This window comes from Mustelus asterias, chromosome 1, assembly GCF_964213995.1.
Source record: "Mustelus asterias chromosome 1, sMusAst1.hap1.1, whole genome shotgun sequence".
NCBI classification, from domain to species: Eukaryota; Metazoa; Chordata; class Chondrichthyes; order Carcharhiniformes; family Triakidae; genus Mustelus; species Mustelus asterias.
The window spans coordinates 151,679,623-151,703,041 of record NC_135801.1 but is presented as its reverse complement, the minus strand read 5'-3'; the positions used below and the strand labels follow the sequence as shown (position 1 = coordinate 151,703,041).

The 23,419-nt window shown below is 40.4% G+C and overlaps 1 protein-coding gene across 1 annotated transcript in view; it reads left to right on the top strand.

The window, feature by feature from the left end:
* dnai1.2 (dynein, axonemal, intermediate chain 1, paralog 2) overlaps positions 1-23,419 on the top strand; it is a 208,152-nt gene that overhangs the window by 171,653 nt on the left and 13,080 nt on the right. Inside the window, exon 18 of the mRNA XM_078242014.1 lies at positions 13,467-13,652. Within this exon, the coding sequence (XP_078098140.1) occupies positions 13,467-13,652 (186 nt within the window). The remainder of the gene's footprint in view (positions 1-13,466; positions 13,653-23,419) is intronic.

Sequence of the window (23,419 nt, the reverse complement as noted above, 5' to 3'; positions counted from 1 at the left end):
CAATATAAGAAGGTACCACAGATAAATTGGATGGAGAAAGGAAAGCAGATTTAAAGTGGACAGTAAGGAGAAAATAGTTGTAAGGTGTGGGAGGCAAGTCAGAAAGTACAACAGAATTGAAGCTTGCAGGGAAAGTGTACAAAAGAATTAGAGACTGAAGAGCAAAAGAGCGTCAAGCATGTTTAGTGTTTGAGAGGTCAGGGAAGATACAGATAAGAATCCAAGTACAAGAAAGAAGGTAGAATAAAAGCAAAATACTGTGGATGCTGGAAATCTGAAACAAAAACAGAAAATGATGGAAGAACTTAGCGGGAATGGCAGCATTTGTACAGAGAGAATGTTTCACCCTCCACAATAGAGAGTTGGAGGAAAAGAAGTGGATTGAGGTAGAACACAGTGAAGCTAGTAAAAGTGTCAATCATCCAGACCATTTCATATATCAGTAATGAAAACCACAAACTCTTGAAACCACATATGTTTTGTAAACAAACATTGTGAAGTTGGTTACAGAGATCAAAGAGCCTGAACTGTCAATCAGAAAATGTTTTCCCTGGGGTACAGATGTTTTAGTACTCTAATAGTTGTTTGGACTCTCAGCGAAACATATATAATTAGGTTAGGTCTGGAATGCTGGATACAAGCTTTTGATAGGAACCAGCCTGCACTCTTTAAAAGCACTCCCAAAAATCAGACAGCCTGGGAATCAGGATCCACCGAGCATTTCTAAAGGATTCGCAAGTCATCACACCTCAGTGAAAATCAAGGCCTTTAATGAAATAAAAGGGAGGATATATGCTGCATTTCAGGTAATTCTTCAAGTGAGAACCAACTTAAATACAATAGTATGAGAGGGGAGGTGAAGAGGCAAATAAAATTGCAAAGCGAAAATATGAGAGGGTGCAGATTAGAATAACCAAAATAGTTCCAGGAATTAGGGCTTTTAGTTACAAGTTAGATTGGAAAGGTTGAGATTGCTTTCCTTAGAGCAAAGGAGACTTTTGATGGGAAATTAGATAGAGGTGTACAAGATTTTGACAGGCTTAGACCAAGTAGACAAGGAAAAACTCTTCTTATTTGCTAATGGTACAAGGATGAGAGGACGCAGATTTAAGATTTTGGACAAAAGATGCTGGGGAACCCATGTGGAAGATTTTTTTAATGGAACAAGTGATAATGACCTGGAGCTCACTGCCCACAAGGGTGGTGGAAATGGAAGTAATCATTGACTTTAAAAGGAAATTGAATGAGCACTTTAAAGAAATAACTTTGCAGGGCTACCAGAATCAAACAGCAGAATGGACTGATTGGATTGCTCTATAGGGAGCTAGCATGGACTTAATGGGCTGATTGGCACCTTTCTGTGCCATAAATTAATCATCAATAATAACCAAGCCAGCAAGCAGCCAACAAGGTGGGAAAATGGAGCAGCAGTTGCAAGTCACACATGGGAGGAGCAAACAGTTTGATCAGAGGTCCTGTCACTTTAATCTCTTACAAAGACTTGTTTCATAGCCAGCAACAGATTTTGTGGAGATTCAAGGAATTTCTACGCCAGTGGTGGCCCAAAGCCATCAACAGAGCAGCCAACTGGCTAGGGCAGTGTGAATTGCAGCTGAATACTATTTTCTGTCCCTATTGACAGAGAGCTTCAGTTGGCGTGCACAATCCAGCCTGGAGCTCAAATACATAATTAAAAAGGCAATCCTTGTGAAAGTTAACCACAGTAGGAAAGCATGAGTTTGGCCTTCAGATTGGAAACTTTACCTCCAGAAATACTTCACTGGTCATAAAGTGCTTTGCAGCAACCTGAGGTTGTGAAAAGTGCTATATAAATTTTTTTTCTGGATTAGGTCAATTGTTAATACACACTGAGTTGACAATGTTATCTTATAATACCAAATATACATAAGAAATGATAACTGACACATCAGATTCATAAAACATTTCTGCAGTCCAATAATTACATCTAATTTAGTATTAAATAAAACTGTTATAATTTACAGTGGCTTTCTGCATGCAGAGGTATATATTCTACTAATTGTGGATTACTTCCCAAAACTTATGTAAATTATGCCAGTTAATTTTTTGAGAAGGACTGGAAATTGTTATTGTTCAAGAGCCTTATGTACAAAAAGGCATTGATGAATTAATTAATATTACCATATTGTCATGAGGAAGGACAAATGATGCATTTTAAAAAGATGAGCGCTGATGTACTCAGTTTGGCGATGTGCTTTGATCAAGTTAATTTTATTTTCCTTAAAGGAACAAATAGAATGAATAACCATTTTATACATTGTAATTTTAGTGTGATATACATGCTCTGCATTTAAAGTGTGTTTCTTACATATCAATTATGTTAAAAATAAAAATAACAAAAACTCTACCATACTCTTACCAGTCAGACAGGATCTGTGGAGAGAACACCGCAGGGGCAACCTTAGCCAATAAGGTTGTTAAAAAGCACAAGAGATAGGATCAATCATAATATTCAAAAAGGGGCTCAGAGTCAAGGAGAGAGAGAGAACACTTAATTGGTGTCTTGATTTGCAACCTATTACTAATTGGTGCATTTGTCAAAGTGATGGCCAAGATGGAATAAAAGCTCCACTTCTACATATAATATCAATCTAGTTAATGGCCACTCGTATTCATGCAAATCTAACAGTTTGAATGCTCCCTAATGATTCAGTAAATTTATCTACTGAACACCAAAGTCATGCAGCATATGAAGGTCACAGGTTCAAACCCTGGTTTATGCTGAGCCAGAGGCACTTGAGAGTTACAAGTTAGCCAGGAAGGACCTAAAGAAAGAGTTAAGAAGAGCCAGGAGGGGACATGAGAAGTCTTGGCAGGTAGGATCAAGGAAAACCCTAAAGCTTTCTATAGGTATGTCAGGAGTAAAAGAATGACTAGGTAAGATTAGGGCAGGTCAAGGACAGTAGTGGGAAGTTGTGCGTGGAGTCTGAAGAGATAGGAGAGGCACTAAATGAATATTTTCCGTCGGTATTCACACTGGAGAGGGACAGTGTTGTCGAGGGGAGTACTGAGATGCAGGCTGTTGGACTGGATGGGATTGATGTTCATAAGGAGGAGGTGTTAGCAATTCTGGAAAGGGTAAAAATAGATAAGTCCCCTGGGCCGGATGGGATTTATCCTAGTATTCTCTGGGAGGCTAGAGAGGAGATTGCAGAGCCTTTGGCTTTGATCTTTGTGTCGTCATTGTCTACAGGAACAGTGCCAGAAGACTGGAGGATAGCAAATGTTGTCCCCTTGTTCAAGAAGGGGAGAAGGGACAACCCTGGTAATTATAGACCGGTGAGCCTTACTTCTGTTGTGGGCAAAGTATTGGAAAGGATTATAAGAGATAGGATTTATAATCACCGAGAAAGGAATAATTTGATTAGGGATAGTCAGCACGGTTTTGTGAAGGGTAGGTCGTGCCTCACAAGCCTTATTGAGTTCTTTGAGAAGGTGACCAAAGAGGTGGATGAGGGTAAAATGGTTGATGTGGTGTGAATGGATTTCAGCAAAGCATTTGATAAGGTTCCCCATGGTAAGCTTTTGCAGAAAATACGGACACATGGGATTGAGGGTGATTTAGTGGTTTGGATCAGGAATTGGCTAGCTGTAAGAAAACAGAGGGTGGTGGTTGATGGGAAATATTCATCCTGGAGTTCAGTTACTAGTGGTGTACCGCAAGGATCTGTTTTGGGGCCACTGCTGTTTGTCATTTTTATTAATGACCTGGATGAGGGCGTGGATGGATGGATTAGTAAATTTACAGATGACACTAAAGTCGGTGGAGTTGTAGACAGTGCGGAGGGAAGTGGCAGGTTACAGAGGGACATAGATAAATGCAGAGCTGGGCTGAGAGGTGACAAATGGAGTTTAATGCGGAAAAGTGTGAGGTGATTCGCTTTGGAAGGAGTAACAGGAATACAGAGTACTGGGCTAATGGTAAGATACTTGGTAGTGTGGATGAACAGAGGGATCTGGGTGTCCATGTGCATAGATCCCTGAAAGTTGGCACCCAGGTTGATAGGGTTGTTAAGAAGGCGTACGGAGTGTTAGCTTTTATTGGTAGAGGGATTGAGTTTCGGAGCCAGGAGGTCAAGCTGCAACTGTACAAAACTCTGGTGCGGCCGCATTTAGAGTGTTGCATACAGTTCTGGTCGCTGTATTATAGGAAAGATGTGGAAGTGTTGGAAAGGGTGCAGAGGAGATTTACCAGGATGTTGCCTGGGGTATGGCGGGAAAATCGTATGAGGAAAGGCTGAGGGGCTTGAGGTTTTTTCGTTAGAGAGAAGAAGGTGAAGAGGTGACTTAATAGAGGCATACAAGATGATCAGAGGATTAGATAGGGTGGATAGTGAGAGCCTATTTCCTCGGATGGTGATGGCTAGCACGAGGAGACATAGCTTTAAATTGAGGGGTGAGAGATATAGGACAGATGTTAGAGGTAGGTTCTTTACTCAGAGAGTAGTAAGGGCGTGGAATGCCCTGCCTGCAGCAGTAGTGGACTCGTCAACATTAAGAGCATTCAAATGGTTATTGGATAAACATATGGATGATATTGGAATAGTGTAGATTAGAGGGGCTTTAGATTGGTTCCACTGGTCGGTGCAACATCAAGGGCCGAAGGGCCTGTACTGTGTTGTAATGTTCTATCTTCTATATGATCGAAGTTGGGACAATGGGAATGTTGCTGCAATTGGCTGCAGACCCCAGGGGATGAGAAGCGAATACCAAGTATAAACTCCTGATTGCGATTCAATAACCTGTGCAGGAACTGCCTGCCTGAATGTCGCACACATTCATGATTTACTTAGATGCTTTGCCTCCACATTTAAATAACCTGCAATGTTCACTGATGATGCTCATTATGAAAATAATTAGCATTATGTTGTTGCACAAGAAAGTACTTGAGGTATTTGAGAGATATTAGTCTTGCCCATGCATTTATTGAATAATCATGTTTTTAAGTAGGAGGCCCAGGATTGTGTTCAGAATCCACATTATGATTTGGGGAAAATATTAGTACTGATCATTATAACAAAGAAATAAGAGTATGTTGCAATACTTTTATTGAGGAAAGCAAAACAAGAGACATGTCTTTAGCAGATGTGCTCATAAAGGCTAAGTCCATCCCATTGCTGTTGCCTTATTGAATTTATATTAAAACCAGATCATCAATATACACTAGTACCTTGGCCACATCTTGCTAGAAACAGTAAATTTGTTAATTATATCATAAAGCAGCTGGAACACAGCTGCTCAGGGATTTTAAGGAACATGGGAGCATACGAAATAGGATTAGGCCCCTCAAGCCTGCTCCGCCATTCAGCACGATCAAGGCTGATCTTCAATGTCAATTTTCACACATATTCCTTAATATTTGTAATAATTAGAAGTCAATAGATCTCGAATATACTCTATGACTGAGCCTCCACACCCCAATCAAGTAGAGAAGTGGAAAAGATTCACCACCATCTGAGTGAAGGAATTCCTCCTCATCTCAGTCCTAAATGGCCTACCTTTTATTCTGAGATTGTATCCCCTTGTTCTCGAAGACCAGCCAGGGGAAACATCCTGCATTCATCCTGTAAGCTCATGCCAACCTATGCCGCCCAATCACTATCCTTTGCTCTTACACCTTCCATACCAAATCATCCAATAAACACCATGGGAAGATCTCAAAAATAGATTAGTTCTAAGTATTGATTATAGACTTCACTATATTAAAAACAAACACTAATTGATAAAACCTATCCATTATATTTAAAACCCTTCAAATGCTTAATCCCTTAGAAAAACAAATATTTGTATTCATGGCCTCATGTCAAAATGTTAATCATTTTTTAAACACTTGGAACTGTCATTAATGGTTCTATTAACTTTACCAGCTATGACTGAAACACAACATTCTGTACCCTTTCCTTTCCTTCTCTACGTACAGTATGAACAATGAACAAAGAACAAAGAAAATTACAGCACAGGAACAGGCCCTTCGGCCCTCCAAGCCTGCACCAACCATGCTGCCCGGCTGAATTAAACCCCTACCTTTCCGGGGATCGTATCCTCTATTCCCATCCTATTCATGTATTTGTCCAGACACCCCTTAAATATCACTATCGTATCTGCTTCCACTACCTCCCCCGGCAGCGAGTTCCAGGTACCCACCACCATCTAGATAAAACATTTGCCTCATACATCTCCTTTAAATCTTGCCCCTCGCAACTTAAACCTATGCCCCCTCGTAATTGACTCTTCAACCCTGGGAAAAAGTTTCTGACTATCCACTCTGTCCATGCCCCTCATAACCTTGTAGACTTCTATCAGGTCGCCCCTCAACTTCCGTCCTTCCAGTGAGAACACATCAAGTTTCTCCAATCTTTCCTCATAGCTAATGCCCTCCATACCAGGCAACATCCTGGCAAATCTTTTCTGTACCCTCTCCAAAGCCTCCACATCCTTCTGGTAGTGTGGCGACCAGAACTGAACACTATATTCCAAGTGCAGCCTAACTAAGGTTCTATAAAGCTGCAATATGACTTGCCAATTTTTAAACTCAATACCCCAACCAGATCCCTCTGCCTATCAATACTCTTAAGGGTTCTGCCATTTACTGTATATTTCCTATCTGTATTAGACCTTCCAAAATGCATTACCTCACATTTGTCCGGATTAAACTCCATCTGCCATCTCTCCGCCCAAGTCTCCAACTGATCTATATCCTGCTGTATCCTCTGATGGTCCTCATCGCTATCCGCAAATCCACCAACCTTTGTGTCATCTGCAAACATATTAATCAAACCAGTTACATTTTCCTCCAAATCATTTACATATATTACAAACAGCAAAGGTCCCAGCACTGATCCCTGAGGAACGCCACTTGTTACAGCCCTCCATTTTCAGAAATGCACCCTTCCACTGCTACCCTCTGTCTTCTTTGACCAAGCCAGTTTTGTATCCACCTTGCCAGCTCACCTCTGATCCCATGCGACTTCACCTTCTGCACCAGTCTGCCATGAGGGACCTTGTCAAAGGTCTTACTGAAGTCCATGTAGACAATATCCACTGCCCTACCCTCATCAATCATCTTCGTCACTTTCTCAAAAAACTCGATCAATTTATTTAGACACCACCTCCCCTTCACAAAACTCTTTGTCTGTAGAGCGTGCAAGTGACAATACTTTGCACTGTATACTAATATATGTGATAATCATAAATCAAATCAAATCAAATTAAATCAATCCCTGCAAGGTAAACCTATCCAGTCAAATTTATTGTAATCTTAAAGCCTCAACTAAGAGGAATTTCTGATCATAAAAGGAAGATAATCAGCTTTACCAGCTATAGACTGGGTCCTGCAATGAAATGTCCTCCTTCCTAGGAATTTTTAAACCAGCAGAATTATCTCAGGGTAGAATATATCTAGAGGTATATTATAGAAGAAACAATTATTTTTAAGTTTACCAATATCCAATATTGTTATCTGTTTGTAGCTCATTAGGATATAATTATGATGTTGCAACTTATTTACATTTGCTTATGAATATTTAATAAAAGAATCAATTATAGATTATATTATAGTGATGAATACTATATTATAGAATATATGGTAGTTAAAACACTTTTACAGAGAGGAACTAATCTTAGAGAAGTAAATATTCAAAACTGTATTCCCTTAATAATATGTTAGCTATAGTCTATCAAAGATGATTATAACATGACTATTATACTTTAAATTTACATACAATCCACCTTAATTAACAATTAGGTATTCAAACAAATATTTATTTCTAGAAGTTTATGCTCATAATCCAGTATGTTTTCTTTAGGGTGTCTTTTGTATCAACTGTTAAGGGTAACCTCAACCCTTTTCATCCTAAAGTTGGCTGAAGTATTTACTATTTCTGTTTCTGTGTGCCTGAATGTTGGCTTTGTTGAAGGCCTTGTTGAAGACCTTTGTTGATGGACCTTGTGTCTGTGACTCATTAAAACCGGCTGATTGATCAGTCTTATCAGTCATTTTTTAGCTATATTTAAGTGAAACCTTGAGGGTCATTTTGTTTACTGTCTGGCTCCTTCTGCATGTTTGGCTTTCTTCTAACAGTAAGGCAGATGTGTTTTTTTTAATGAGTTCCCTTTACTTTCTGTGTAGTCTGTTGATTATCTCCTTGGCAATGATTCAAATGCTGCATAACATGGTTTAATTTTTATCTTTATTAATTTTATTAACACCTCTATTTCTTCATTAAATTAGTCACTTCCTTTACACTGTCGATTAAACTGAATTTACTGGCTCCCCACTGTGATAATGATAGATACTGGAAGCAGGCATCAGCACTAATTCTATAATGACAAGCCTCAAGCCATATGTCAATAAGCAGCTATTGAAATTGCAAGTGCTGGTTTTTTTCAACTAAGGGCTTTTTTTTCAAAATATAAAGAGCAGGGGATTTAAGTGACTTGACAGTTTGACAGTTCTACAGATTTTATCTACTTTTTACGCACATTAAATTCTATTCTTAACAATCCCAAACAAGTTCCTGACCTCTCCAAAAGGGTAGCAGACCTATCCAGAGAACTACAGCAATTTTAAGCCTTCTCCTTCAATTGGTAAAACCCAAGAGTTTTACCAATTGAAACTCTACCAGGTTTTGGAAATCCTAGTAGAGAAAATTGCTCCTGAATGAAGGCAGCTGCACTTTTAAATGTGAATTTAATAGTGCAGCTGCCTCTATGAACTTCAGATGTCTGAAATACATCTTGCCCGCATACGCACCTCCAGATTTGAGGGAGAATCAGGGCTCTGGTGCCATCTTGGCTTCGGCGTGGAGCCATTTTTTGCAATAATTCAGGCGTTAGTGTAATCAGCAAACCTGGTTGTACTTTATTCCTTCCTCTGAGACATTTATAAATGTACTGAAAAGCTAAGATTGCAGAATAGATACCTTTGGATTACCACTAGTTGCCTCCCCCCAGACAGAGTGCATAGTCATTAACCCTACTCACTTGGCATGAAATTGCACTTGGTCGGAGCCACTGTTTGGGTGCTACAGGTGCCATATGTACCATTGTGTAGTCCATTGTGCATACCCACACTTCTACCATGAATCGTGTCAGATGCCCTGTCCACTGAAAGTATGCAGAATACGCAGATAATGATGACAATCACCATTCAACCTCCATTCTCCAACTAATAACCCTTCACAACCTTGCACAGCGTAACATGCATTCAACAACATGAAGGTGCACCACCTTTGCTTAAAAAGATCGTTGATTGTTTTAAGGTCAGATATCCATTAATTTCTTCAGGCTGTTGAAATAATTGTGTGAGTATTTGGTACTTTAAATAATTGCTTTCAGTTGTAAAGATCTATGGGTGAAGCAGGTGCTGAAATACTTTCTGCTGACTCCAAGGTTTCTACATAAACAGGTTGTTCCCAGAATTAAGTATTAGTAGGCCTTCCCCTTCGAATAGAAAATGAATTTGAGAATGAGCATAGGTTACACAGAACAGGACAAGCTGCTGGGAAAGCGAGGCGGAAGGTGGAGAAGGGCTCTCGGCAGGAGGACATTTCCGCCAGCGTATTCAGAAAGGAATTCTCCTACCTTGAACCTCAGCAAGAAACAATGGCCCTGATTTTATCGGCACGGCCGCCCCAAAATCGGGGTGGCTGAGGCTCGCAAAACAGCATTCCCCGTTGGCCTTGGGCACGATCTTACGAGCCTCAGGTGGCTGGGCTAGTAAAATCAGGACCAATGTGTGAGACATCTGCACTTAAATAAACATGAGCTCACTAAAATATGCCAACTTCTGCGGCCACAATTGCAATCTCACAGCAAGATAAGGACCATGTTGCTAGTGGCTGTGAAGATAATTATGGGATAAACGTCTCTGCATTCACCTCCTTCCAGGCACTAGAGATACCAAAAATATCTCACAGTTCGTTGCTTACTGTTGAATAAGGGAAGTTGCTGAGGTTCTCTATTCAAAGAGGATTAACTGCATTTCATTCTCGCTTGCCAGAAACAAGCAGGCAAAGCAAGAGTATTTTTTTGCTCAGATTGTAAGCTTCCCAACATGCAGGATGCTATTGGCTGCATGTATATTACTTTCTGGGTGCCATATGTCAACTCTATCTCTTATCACATACTAAAAGAGATTTCAGTCCCTTAGCATTCAGCCAGTTTGTGATCACAGGCATCAATGCAGGCCAATGCTGGTATCCTGGTAACAGTTCTGATGCCTGCATTCTGGGACAGTCAACTGTAACTGCTGCATTTCCGCCACCAAAACAAACTAAAGGGTGGCTACTCGTTGACAAGGGCTATCTGCTGATAACATGGCTCATGATTTCTGTTTGCAACTTGTGCACACATTTGCAACCTGCATTGAATGTGAACCCACTGCCGCATGAAAAGGAATGAAGCAGACTGTGGGCATGATGAAACGATAACTCCTCTGTCAAGGTGGCTCTGAGAAGCCCTCTGTACAGGGCTAAGCGGGCCTCAGGGTTCACAGTGGTCTGTTGCATGCTGTACAACATCTCAATTCTGTGCGGTTAGCCCTTCTCACCAGCTATCAGATAAGCAGCTGATAAAGAACAGCACGAGGAGGAGGAAGAGAAGAAAGAGGAAGGATCTACATAGCCTATTTCTGGCTTGGCTATCTGTGAAAAAAATAATTTGAATCTGATATCATAACCGCAACTCCAATTCCCCATTCAACAACAGCCCCACACTCTTTACCTTCCCCCTGTCATTAACCAATGTATTGTCCTGCTAGCCATAATGCAAAAACAAATGCCACCACAAAATAAGATCATGCCATGTTGTATACGCAATTCAAGTAATCACCCTTGTACATTTCCTTAGTGTCTGATCCCTGCACACATTTTCACTGGCCATCCAATTTAGCCCCTATTGTTTTCTAACCAATTTGCTTCTAGTTCCAAATACTTCCATTCTTCTTAACAGCTCCTTGTGTCATGGTAGGCATAATCCATTGTTTTGGGCATAGATTTCTTCATGGTGTTTTCTTTATGGTGCGTTTCCTGGTGGTCAGTATTTTCAGAATATATTATACATCCTTTGGCAGTTTAACGGTGGTATACATAAGAGCTGATGCAGTTATTATCTTCTGTTGTTTATTTGAAATTCAAAGCAGATTTTAACCTTATTCATCTGAACAAAAATCTCATTAATTATATATGAATGCTAATCCTCAAAATCACTCTATAGAATGAAGGTAATAATCTGGCCTCTTCCCAAGAAGAGATATATACTCTGATGAGGAATCAGTGCCAGCAAATTGCCTGGTTCATGCCATTTTATGGTCTTTCCTGGCATATGCCCACCCTCTGGAAGAGCCTGGCACTGAAAGCAAGGCATTGAAATCAAAGCACAGCCATAAACACTGGGAACTGCCAAGTTCAAGGCATTATTATTCTTCTTCCCCTTCTCGATCTATTCTATTTTTATTCAGTTAACTCTACTTAACGTAGATAGGAACATAGGAATTAGGAGCAGAAGTAGGCAAATTCAGCCATTCGAGCCTGCTCCGCCATTCAATCAGATCATGGCTAATCTCTCCCTGGTCTCAAATCCACCTCCCCACCTGTTCCCCATATCCCCTTATCCCTTTTTTTAAAATTAGAAATGTATCTATCTCCTTCTTTAAACCATTCAACGATTCAGAATCCACTGCGCTATGGGGCAGCGAGTTCGACAAATTCACCACCCTCTGCGAGAAGTAGTGCCTCCTCATCTCAGTTTTAAATCTACCGCCTCGCAAGTCTATACCTGTGACCTCTTGTTTAAGATTGCCCCATAAGAGGAAACATTTGGTCGACAGTTACTTTATCAATCCCTTTTAAAATTTTATATACTTTGATCAGATCCCCTCTTATCCTTCTAAACTCCAGCGAGTGTAAGTCCAAACTGTTTCATATCTTCTCATACGTCAACCCTTTCATCCCCAGCATCGATTTGGTAAACCTCCTCTGAATTGCCTCCAGTGGCACCACATTCTTCCTCATAAATGGAGACCAAAACTGGACACAGTACTCCAGATGTGGTCTCACCAACACTCTATACAATTGCAACAGCACTTCTCTACTTTTATACTCCAGTCCCTTTGCAATAAATGGCGACATCCCATTTTCCTTTTTTATGCTGCACCTTCATATTGACTTTCTGCGATTCATAAACATTGACACCTGGATCCCTCTGCCCGGGCACATTTTGAATCTGCTTGAATCTGTTTGAATCTGCGGCATGGTAGCACAGTGGTTAGCACTGCTGCTTCACAGCGCCAGGGACCTGGGTTCGATTCCCGGCTTGGGTCACTTTCTGTGTGGAGTTTGCACATTCTCCCGGTGTCTGCGTGGGTTTCCTCCGGGTGCTCCGGTTGCCTCCCACATTCTGGAAGATGTGCTGGTTAGGTGCATTGACCCGAACAGGCGACGGACTGAGATGACTCGGGGAACTTCACAGTAACTTCATTGCAGTGTTAATGTAAACCTTACTTATGACTAATAAATTAACTTTAACTTTACTTTTCCATTTAAATAATAACTTGCCTTTCTATTTTTTCTGCCTGAATGGACAACCTCATACTTATCCACATTAAACTCCATCTGCCAAATTTTGGCCATTCTCGTAGCCGATCTATATCCATCTGTGAAATCTTTATATCCTTTTCACTGCCTGCTTTCCCACCTATTTTAGTATCATCCACAAATTTTGCCAAGTTACACTCTGTCCCTGCTTGCAGATAATTTATATAGATTGTAAACAGTTGAGGTCCAAGGACTGACCCGTGCGGCACCCCGCTAGTTATATTTCGCCAGCCAGAGAAGGACCCATTTATCCCAACCTTCTGTTTTCTGTCAGTCAGCCAATCCTCAATCCAATCCAGTACTCTACCCCCAATCCCCTGCGATCTCACCTTCTGAATCAGTCTCTTATGCGGCACCTTGTCAAACGCCTTCTGGAAATCTAGATATACCACATCCACAGGTTCCCCACTATTCACCTTGCTGGTTATGTCCTCAAAGAACTCAAGCAAGGTTATCAAGCATTACTTTCCCTTCATAAAACCATGCTGACAATGGTAGATTGAGCTTTTCTTTCCAAATGCTCATTCATCTCCTCCTTAATGATTGATTCCAGCAAATTCCTCATCACAGAGGTCAAGCAAGATCTTCTCTAATCTTTTTCTCCTTAAATATGTCATGAGCCCCACAGCCTCATTAGCACCCAAACAAGTAAATAAATCTATGGACAATTTTATTTTATTCTGCCAACTGCTGTTTCCATCATCACAATTCATACAGTATTCTTTAGCCAAAAACCAAATCTGTCGACTACTTCCATTGAGTATTCATTTTATTGAGAAATGGGTTCTGTGTTTTGTCCTACATTAATTTTTCAACTTCTTTTCTACTTAATAGATTCATGTGTTTGACTTGAATGTGAACAAATATGAACCAATCTGCGAGCAAACTATTGTGAATAAGAAGAGAAATAAACTCACACATATTGAGTTCAATCCAACCTACCCTATTATAATGGTAGGAGATGAGCGCGGTGGTGTGACAATCTTGAAACTCTCTCCAAACCTCCGAAAACAACCTAAGGTAAGATAGTTCCTTAAAAGTCCAATTAAATGTGCAATAGAGTACCACTATTTTAAATAAATAAAATATTAAATCTGTTATTGTACAGGGCATTGATGAGACCACATTTAAAGTACTCTGTACAGTTTTGTTCCTCTTATTTAAGAAAGGATGTAAATGCATTAGAAGCAGTTCAAAGAAGGTTCACCCGACTGACACCTGGAATGGAGTCAGGGTTGGAGGGGAAGGATAAAGGAAAATGTCAGGGGGTGGGATGGAGGGGTGGGAGGGGGAAATCTTATGAGGAAAGGTTGGACAGGCTGGACCTGTATCCATTGGAGTTCAGAAGATTCAGCAGTGATGTTATTGAACATGTGAGATCCTGAAGGGACTTGACAAAGGTGGATGCTGAAAGGATGTTTTCCTTTGGGAGAGACTAGCACTAGGGGGTATAGATTAAAAATGTGAGGTCTTCCATTTAAGATGGCGATGAGAACAAATTATTTCCCTCAGAGGGTCGTCAATTTTTGGAACTCTCTTCCCCAGAGAATGATGGAGGCAGGGTCAATTAATATTTTTAAGGCAGTGGTAGATAGATTTTTTACTAACAAAGGAATCAAAGGTTATCAAGGATAGGCTGAATGTGGAGTTGAAACCACAATTAAATCAGCCATGATCTTATTGAATAGTAGAGCAGGCCTGAGGGGACAAAGGGCCTACTCCAGTTCCACCATTTGTATGTTTATATATATCTTTGAAAGTTATTTGAATATTCTTTTGATAAAAGTGAAGAGCGTAGGGGCTAGTAGGGCACACTTTTACACTCAGAGCATTAGGGGCTAGCTGACATGCAGGGTGCTGAATATGCACAATGCAGAACAGCACAAACCAGAACTGTCTCTTAAGATGTGCACAAGACCCAATAAAGCCCTTATTTTGATGAAAATGAGAGACGGTCTTTGTCAAATGAGTTGTGTGGTCTTGGTTGAAAACCTTACATCTGACTTCACAAAAAAGAATGATGATGCAAACAATATAGTTTAAAGAGGCAGTTTGAAATAGTGAATAGGTTAGACATAGTGAGCGAGGAAGTATCAAGTTGTTCAGTTTCTTTCAAAGTAGCAAAATCATTAAGCCTAAATGAAATGTGTCCCAAAAGATGCAAAGCAGGAAATAGCAGAGGATCTGATTACCATTTTCCAGTCCTCTCCAGTTATAGGCATGGTGGCAGAGATCTACAGGATTGCAAACGTTCTACCACTATTTAAAAGAGCTGAAAGGAATAGATTGAGTAACATCAGGCCAAGCTCAAGAGCATACTGCCAAGTTACCACCAACAAGTCTCCTGTTCCATCAGAGGCCCAAACGTCCTAGACCGCTGCTACACAAATATCAAACATGCCTACCGCTCTATCGCCCACCCATGCTTTGGCAAATCAGACCACAAGGCTGTTCTCCTGCTATCCAATAACCGCTTGAAAGTTCCTATGCCCCCTAGTAACAGCTACATCCACCCGAGGAAATAGTCTCTGAACGTCCACTCTATCTATCCCCCTCATCATGTTATAAACCTCTATTAAGTCGCCTCTCATCCTCCTCCACTCTAAAGAGAAAAGCCCTAGCTCCCTCAACCTTTCCTCATAAGACCTACCCTCCAAACCAGGTAGCATCCTGGTAAATCTCCTCTGCACTCTCTCCAATGCTTCCACATCCTTCTTATAGTGAGGTGACCAGAACTGCACACAATACTCCAAATGTGGTCTCACCAAGGTCCTGTACAGTTGCAGCATTACCCCACGGTGTAGATTTTTTTAAGTGTAGATTTTTAAAAAGATTTTGTTAATGTAAGACTACTTGTGACTAATAAATAAACTTTACTTTAAGGGAGGGGCATATTTAAGTAGTTTATAGATGATACAAACATAATAATGTGATTGCTAGTGAAGATGATGGCTGCAGATTGTATGAAGATAGCAATAGACTAGCTAGCTGGCCAGAAAAGTGACAAATGGAATTCAATCCAAGGAAGTGTGAGGTAATAATGGGGGGTGGGTGCAAACAAAGCATAAGAATACATAATTGAAAAGTGTGGAGAAATGTAAGGTCATTGGAGCGCAAATCCACTGATCCCCGAATGTAGCAGGACAGGTAAATAAGGAGGTTAAAAAGGCATGCAAGATACTTTCCTTTATTAGCTGAGGCATAGAACATAAGTACAAAATTTCAATCCATTTAACTTAATGGTTTGACAACCAGGTAGCTTTGTTGCAGGAGACTCCTTTGTGGGCAGCATGGTGGCACAGTGGTTAGCACTCACAGTGCCAGGGACCCTGGTTCGATTCCTGGCTTGGGTCACTGTCGGTGTGGAGTTTGCGTGTTCCCCCGTGTCTGTGTATTTATAGGACGGGGCATAGAGTATAAAAGTTGGGGTCTGATGTTGCAGATGTATAGAACGTTGGTTCGGCCGCATTTGGAATACTGCGTCCAGTTCTGGTCGCCCACACTACCAGAAGGACGTGGAGGCTTTGGAGAGAGTACAGAGGGAGGTTTACCTTGTCTTGCCCGATTTTCTTCTAGGCGCTCCACCAATCTCTCCCCCACTTAAAAGTGGAAACTCTACCCTGTGAATTCTTGAATGAATTAAACTGTATTTTCAGGAATGTTTGTGGTTTTTCAATTGTTTTCCATCAATAGCAGATCAAACAATTTATATATACGCTGTGACATCACCAGCTATCTACTTGTTTTGTCTATATTTTGATAGCTTTCAGGAACTTCAGGAGTCTGAAGTTATTACAAATGACAAAATACAGGATAAGCTCATAATTATCCAGTCATTCGTTGTTCCATATTTTTCAAGCCTTTTTACTCTGTTTTCAGCCCATCAATTTAATTGCATGATTCTGAACTTTTTATCTGAACTGACCTATTTTGTCTGGGCTCAGTGAACTGTATTTATTTTCTGATTATGTTATGCTTATTTGCCCCTGAATAATGGTTTATTTCCCATAAAGGGTTATATACAAATTAATGCATTGTATATTGAAAATTCTATTTCATCGGTGAAAAAGGACTGCATATACTGAATCTGTAAAGACATTTATAGATAAGGAGAATTGGAATACACTCAATTTTTTTAAGAGAAGTCTCAAGATTTTACCACTGAATGTGATTTAAAAATAGTAGGAATCATGCGAACAAGTATCTGAGAACTGCTTACTTTGGGGGAAAATGGAGAAATAGATGTACAGAGAGAGCAACCATAATCTTTCATTTTCTTTGTTGCTTCATTTTCATTTGTTTTGTTTATTCGAACTTTTTTGTATTTTTACTTTTCTATTTCAATCAAGAGCACAGGAACATCACAGTTTTTGTTATGGTAATTCCCTCTTTGTTATTCCATATAAAATAAATTGTTCCTTCCAGGATCCTATAGGTCTCCCCCGACACACAGTCATTTTCTACAAAGGATTGCTCCATCTAGTCACTTATCTACTTGAGTTAATTGAATTGGAATGTGCCAGGAAAAAATAAGTGGGCTGGCAAGCTGGAAACACAATAAAAACTCAATCAAAAAGACTAATTGAATATGACCTTTATGTCAAGGGGATGGGATTATAAAGAAAATTAGATTATTCCCCAGCCGAATGGAACCTTGATCACGTATTGTGTTCAGTTTTGGGTACTGTATCTTAGCACTAAGTAGTGCAGATGGGAGCAGAATGTTGTAAAGGACACCGACTGATGAAGTGATCAGGGGAATCTATAGCAGCTGAAGTTTAATATGGGAAGGTGTGAGGCCAAATCTGAAAATAAATAAGAGTCTTTTCTAAATTGCAAGAAATTAGGAAATGTAGAGTAGCTAAGAATTTTGCAAGTCCAAGTTCACAATCATTCTGATACAAAATTCAATCAAGAATACTAGCTGAATATAATTTTCATTTCAAGCAGGCTGGATTGCAGAGAAGGAGGTTGTCCTTTAATTGAATGAAGTATTGGTCAGATTCCATTTTGAGGACCACAGACCGTGACTCCACAATAATTAAACATGTATCAAGTTCATGATGGGTTTCTCAGTAACTTCACAGCTAACAATATATCAGATATTTAACATAAACATTCTTCCTGCAACAGGTTAAACATGCAATAAAAAACAGAAAATTTTGCAATACTGAGCAGATCAGACAGCATCTCTGTGTGAGGAACAAAGTTCAAGTTTCAGGTCAATGTGTGGAGTTAGCAAGTTCTCCCGGTGTCTGCGTGGATTTCCTCCAGGTTCTCCGGTTTCCTCCCTCAGTCCAAACGTGGTGGATTGGCCATGCTAAATTACCCCAAGATGTATCGCTTAGATGGATTAGCAGAGTAAATACGTGGAGTTACAGAAATACTGTGGGGGCGTGGGGGTGCTGGGTAAGCTGCTCTTTTGGAGAGTCAGCACAGACTTAATGTTCAAAAGGCCTCCTTCTACACTGTAGGGATTCTATGATTCTATGATTAATTCAATGAAACTTCTTCCAAAAATATAGAGGAGGTAAGGATGTTTTTGGTCGTTGCCTCAGGACCTATTGAATGAGAAGGCAGGTTACATAGAAGATAGGGGAATAAGGCTCTAGAAGGGAGGGAAGAGATAAGAACAGAAGTCCGGGAAATGGTCAGGGGCCCAGTCATCCACAGTCATTAATTTAGTTTCGCACAGTATGAGCATTTTCTCATTGACATGTTTCCTGCATGGAGGACAGCCTGATTAACAAGTTTGGCATCTAGTTTGGTGGTGAAGACTCCAAACATGCCACATGAGCAATTAGGGATATGCAGCTGCTATTTTAGAGTGTTGGAGGATTCCAAACCTAAGGTGGTACAATATGTAACCCCAAGAGGGGTGAGGAGGATTTCTGATCCTGGAGGTCTTTATCTACCTGATGAGGGAAAGGCAACCTTGGTGTCCAGGAGAAAGCACTCCTCATCCTCCTGACCCGTGAGTAATACTATAAAGGCATTCTCCTTGAACAGACCCTCTTCCTGAAATTGTCTTGGGAAACCCAGGCAACTGGGGTTAAACCTGCATAGCAGGTTAAAATAAAAGTTACCAGCCTCATCAAATTATTTAAAATACCAAGCTGCCCCTTGGCTATGTCTGTTAAATTACATTGTGGTTTTAAAAATTTAACATCTCACCCAACCCAACTCACCTGAACTGGTGAAAATTCATCCCTCTGTTTTTTTTCTCCTGATATCGGATTCTTTCCAGATTCCATCTGATCATATTTTTAAATGTTTCATGTTACATATTACCAAACAATTGTTTTTTATCAAGTGACATTAGAAAGCTCCCATGACTTCACAATTCAAAACTCATAAATCTCTAGTTCCTCTGGTGCTTTTTTTCAATGTCTGTATATTTTCCCATATATTCTATTAAACTCCAAATGTTATTATCTTTTGGAGCTGAAAAAGGTTATTGCTCCAAATGATAGGTTGGCAAAGCTAATACCAATAATGGGTTCAGTCAAAAAATTGATTGCATCATATATCAGATGTTATTTTTTCACACTGTGCTTCAATGCCATTGTTTTACTAGTTAATTTTGGATTGAGTGACGTAAAATTTACTTCAATTTTCAATTGAATGATTTAACATGCAAGAGGTTGGTTTGTGCTAATTCCTTTTGTTGTGGTGTTCATGATTTGCAATTCATCCCCACCCATTGCAATGGATGTAGGCAGCATGCAAACTTGACGCTGTTATATATTGAAGTGGTTGCATGATTGCTTTAAGAGCCAGTCACATAACTTGAGGGTGATGTCATTAGGGTGATTCACAAATTCCTGCCTTAGTTTTATTTTCTACTCTGTATAGGCAGCAGCTCCTACAATAAATTTGCTGTTGTTATTTTGAATCTATGAGCCCGATTTTACCATTGCATTGCACCCGTTTTCGGGCGCGAAAACTTGGTAAAGTTGGGTGTGAGGTGAGTAGTGCGATCCCCGCCCACCTCCATGCTGATTCCCCCTTTACCAAGGCCCGGAAATGGCAATACATGCATTTAAATTGACTTAATCGGCTGCACGTCCAACTTTACCAGCACTTCCCCCTTTACCACCGCGTTCGCCCATCCAGAATCGGCACTAAACAGACATGCTCCATAGAAGTCCCATTCGGATGCTCCAGTTAGTGAGGTGGTAGGTGCCGAGCATCCGACGGCTTTCTGCTTGAGAGGGGAAGGTGGGGGGGTGGGGGGGTGGGGGGGGTGGGGGGGGTGGGGGGGGAGGTGGGTCCGCTGCCACTCTGTTTGAGATAAGTGGGGGGAGAGGGAAGGGGGTTCCGTTACCACTCTGCTTGAGATCGGTGGAGGGGGCAAGGGGGATCTACTGCCACTCTGCCTGTGATCAATGGGGTGAAAGGGGATCTGCTGCCACTCTGTCTGAGATCAGTGGGGGTGAAAGGGGATCTGCTGCCACTCTGCCTGAGATTGGTGGGGGAAAGGGAAGCAGGGGCTTGCGATCGGTCTGGGTGGTGGGGGGGGTGGGGAGATTAGGGGGTCAGTAATGTTGTGGGGGTGGGGCAATGTCTTTTGGGGGCCAGGGGAGGCATTATCTGGCCCGGGAGGGATGTGGCAGGGGAGCAGCATTCTATCATTTTGTTTCTGCACATGCGCAGTTGGAGGCTCCGATCGGAGCTGCAGGGTTTTGGGCGCGTTAAGCCCCGCCCACTGGTTTGTGCAACGCGATTCGGAATCACTGATATTTTTGCAGGCAGAGTGCGTATGGGGATGCCACAGAACGAGTCTAAAAGTTGGATCTGAAACTCTCCTAGTTTCAAGTCCGCCCAGCACTTAGAATCAAAATGGTAAAACAGGGCCCTATGTGTGCATATCACAACTATTTTTTGTTTAAAATCCACAAACCTGAACGTAGTTAGGACATTGCAAAAAGAAAACTGGCGACAAGTTGGGATTATTTTTATTCCAAAACATTGAGAAAAGATCCTAAATAGGGAAAAAAACTTTGTAGTTCCTTGCACTTTGAATATTAGAAGGCTGGGGAAAATCAACAACAATTAAAGATTGAAGTGCCAGTGAAGGAAAACCAAGTAAGAAAAAAGAAAGGAAATAAAAATATTGTGTTTCTTATCAGAAAATAAATTGGGTAAACTCCTGTAAGCTGCAGGGTCCGCGCATGTGTCGCAGTATATATAGGCAGAGTGGGAGACTCACTATGCAGTTGAAAAAGGGTGGAAGCTCTCTGTGTGGTTTTAAAAGAGGGGGTTTTTGGATCAGAGAAGGATGAGATTCCAGGCAGCATCTGTCATAATTGAAAAGAAGGGATGCTCTGTTGTATGGCTGGAGTCATTTGACAAAGAATACATCAAGTAAAGGCCCCTTGGGTAAAAAGGGGAGTACTGGGAAGACAAAAAATATATATATGCTGAAAAGGCTCGAGTTGCTAGTGCCCGCAAGCAAAATGGTGGATCAATTAGGTGCCATGGGTCTTTTCAATCAAAAAAATGAATCATGAAATTCCTATGCAGTGTAGTTTCAGTACTTTGCACAGACCTACAGAATCTTCCAAATAAATACAAGAGTGTATTTGATGAGACACTTGGCTCAAAGAAGGGAGTTCAAGTGAAACTCAAGATAAAGCCTAATAGTCAACCAAAAAGTCTCAAAGCAAGAGAGATGCCATATGCAATTCATCCCAAGGTCGAAGAAGAATTAGTACACTTGTTAAACACTGGTGTGTTAGAGCCAGTTACAATCAGTGACTTGGGGACCCTCATCATACTTGTCATGAAACCAAATGGTTCAGTTTGTATTTATGGTGTTTTTAAAACAACCATAAATCTAGTGTTGTGTGTTGATGAATATCCACTTCCTTTAATTGAAGATTGGTTTTCAGGGTTATCAGGTGGGCAGAAAATCAGCAAGATTGATCTTTCACAAGCATATTTACAGATTAATATAACCACTGTATGTCAACCATTGCTTACTGTTGTTACCCATGAAGACCTTTTATAAAAGATTGCCTTTTGGAATAATAAAAGTACCAGCCCAATTCCAAAGGTCAATGGATCAGATTTTAAGTGGTCTCTCAGGTGTACAATGTCACCTGGATGAGATTCTAATTACAGTGTCCAATGAACAGGAGCAATTGAATAATTTAAAAGTAACATTGGAATGTCTTCAAGCACATGGTCCACAGATAAAGAAAGAAAAATGTGATTTTTTTAGACATTAGTCCAGTATTTGGGTCACGTTATTGATAGTAAATTCCTGCATAAAGCACCTAAAAAGATGGAAGCTATTTTAGAAGAGCCATGTCTAACGAATGTGATGCAATTGAGGTCCATTCTAGGATTAGTAAATTATTATGGCAAATTTGTTCCTAAGTTAGCTACATTATTGAAGCTATTGCAAAATTTACTATGTGTGAAACAGTCATTGGACTGGACAACAGCATGTGAGAAACTGTACAAGGATGTCAAAAATGCTTTACAGAAATCTAAGTATTGGTTCATTTTAATTCGAGCTACCAAGACAGCTTGTTTGTGATGCTTCACCTAATGGAGTTGGGGCAGTCATTTCACATTTAGGAGCAGGTGGACTAATAGCTTTAGTTTTGCATATTCTGACTCGTGCTGAATCTAACTATGCTCAGCGAGAAAAAGAAGTATTGAGTATAATTTTTGACTTATAAAGATTTAATCATTATTTACATAGTCATCATTTCACATTATTGACTGATCAATGACCCTTAAATACTACTCTGGGCCATGTAAAGACATACCTACATTAGCTGCAAGCGATCGTAAAGATGGTCACTGATCTTATCTGCGCTCTCCTATGATATTAAGTATTATCAATCAATGTCATGCCAATGCTGATGCATTATCATGCTTACCTTTACCTATTGAGCAGATGCCACCAACTTGGCTTGCTAATCTTTATTTTTCGCTTGTAGATTATTTGCCTGCAACAGCTTCTCTAGTTCAGAGACATACCAGAAATTATCCTGTGATGAGGAATGGTATTGATATTAATGGTGATGAATATGGTATTGAAAGGAACAATAGTTTTACTTTTTAGTTGGATTTCATCGTCCACATCCTGATTTGAAAATATGTGTCAAGAAAGCTTGTGTTGACCGTCCAAGTTGGGAGTCTATTGAAGGGAATCTGAGTGATCATTCCTCCTAGTTTGCAAGGAAAAGTTCTTGAACAACTACATGAAGGACATCCTGGTATAGTCTTGATGAAGAAATTAGTACGTAGTTATTTTTGGTGGCTGGGTCTCGATGCTCAGATTGAAGAGTAAGTGGAACAGTGTAAATCCTGTGCATGAATAGGAAAGACACCCTCGTTGTCTCCGCTACACCCTTAGGAGTGGCCTAAAATGCCATGGCAATGATTGCATCTAGATTTTGCTGGTCCATTTGAGAGTTACTTGTTCTTAGTCAAAATTGATTCACATCCACAGTGGCCAGATGTTGTTCTCATCAGATCTACTATAACTGAACAAACCATTGAAAAACTGGACAAAATTTTTACAAGATTTGGTAAACCGGAACAGGGTGTTAGCAATATTGTTTCATAGTTTATTTCACAATAGTTCGAAGAATATCCCAAAGTAAATGGTATTCAGCATATAAATTCTACACCTTATGATTCATTAACCAATGGATTAGCTGAAAGATTCATAAAATCCTTGAAATAGTCTTCAAAATTATCATGTTCTCCCTGTGTCTGTCTGGATTTCGTTTCTGGCAGGTGCTCTGGTTTCCACCCAAAATCCA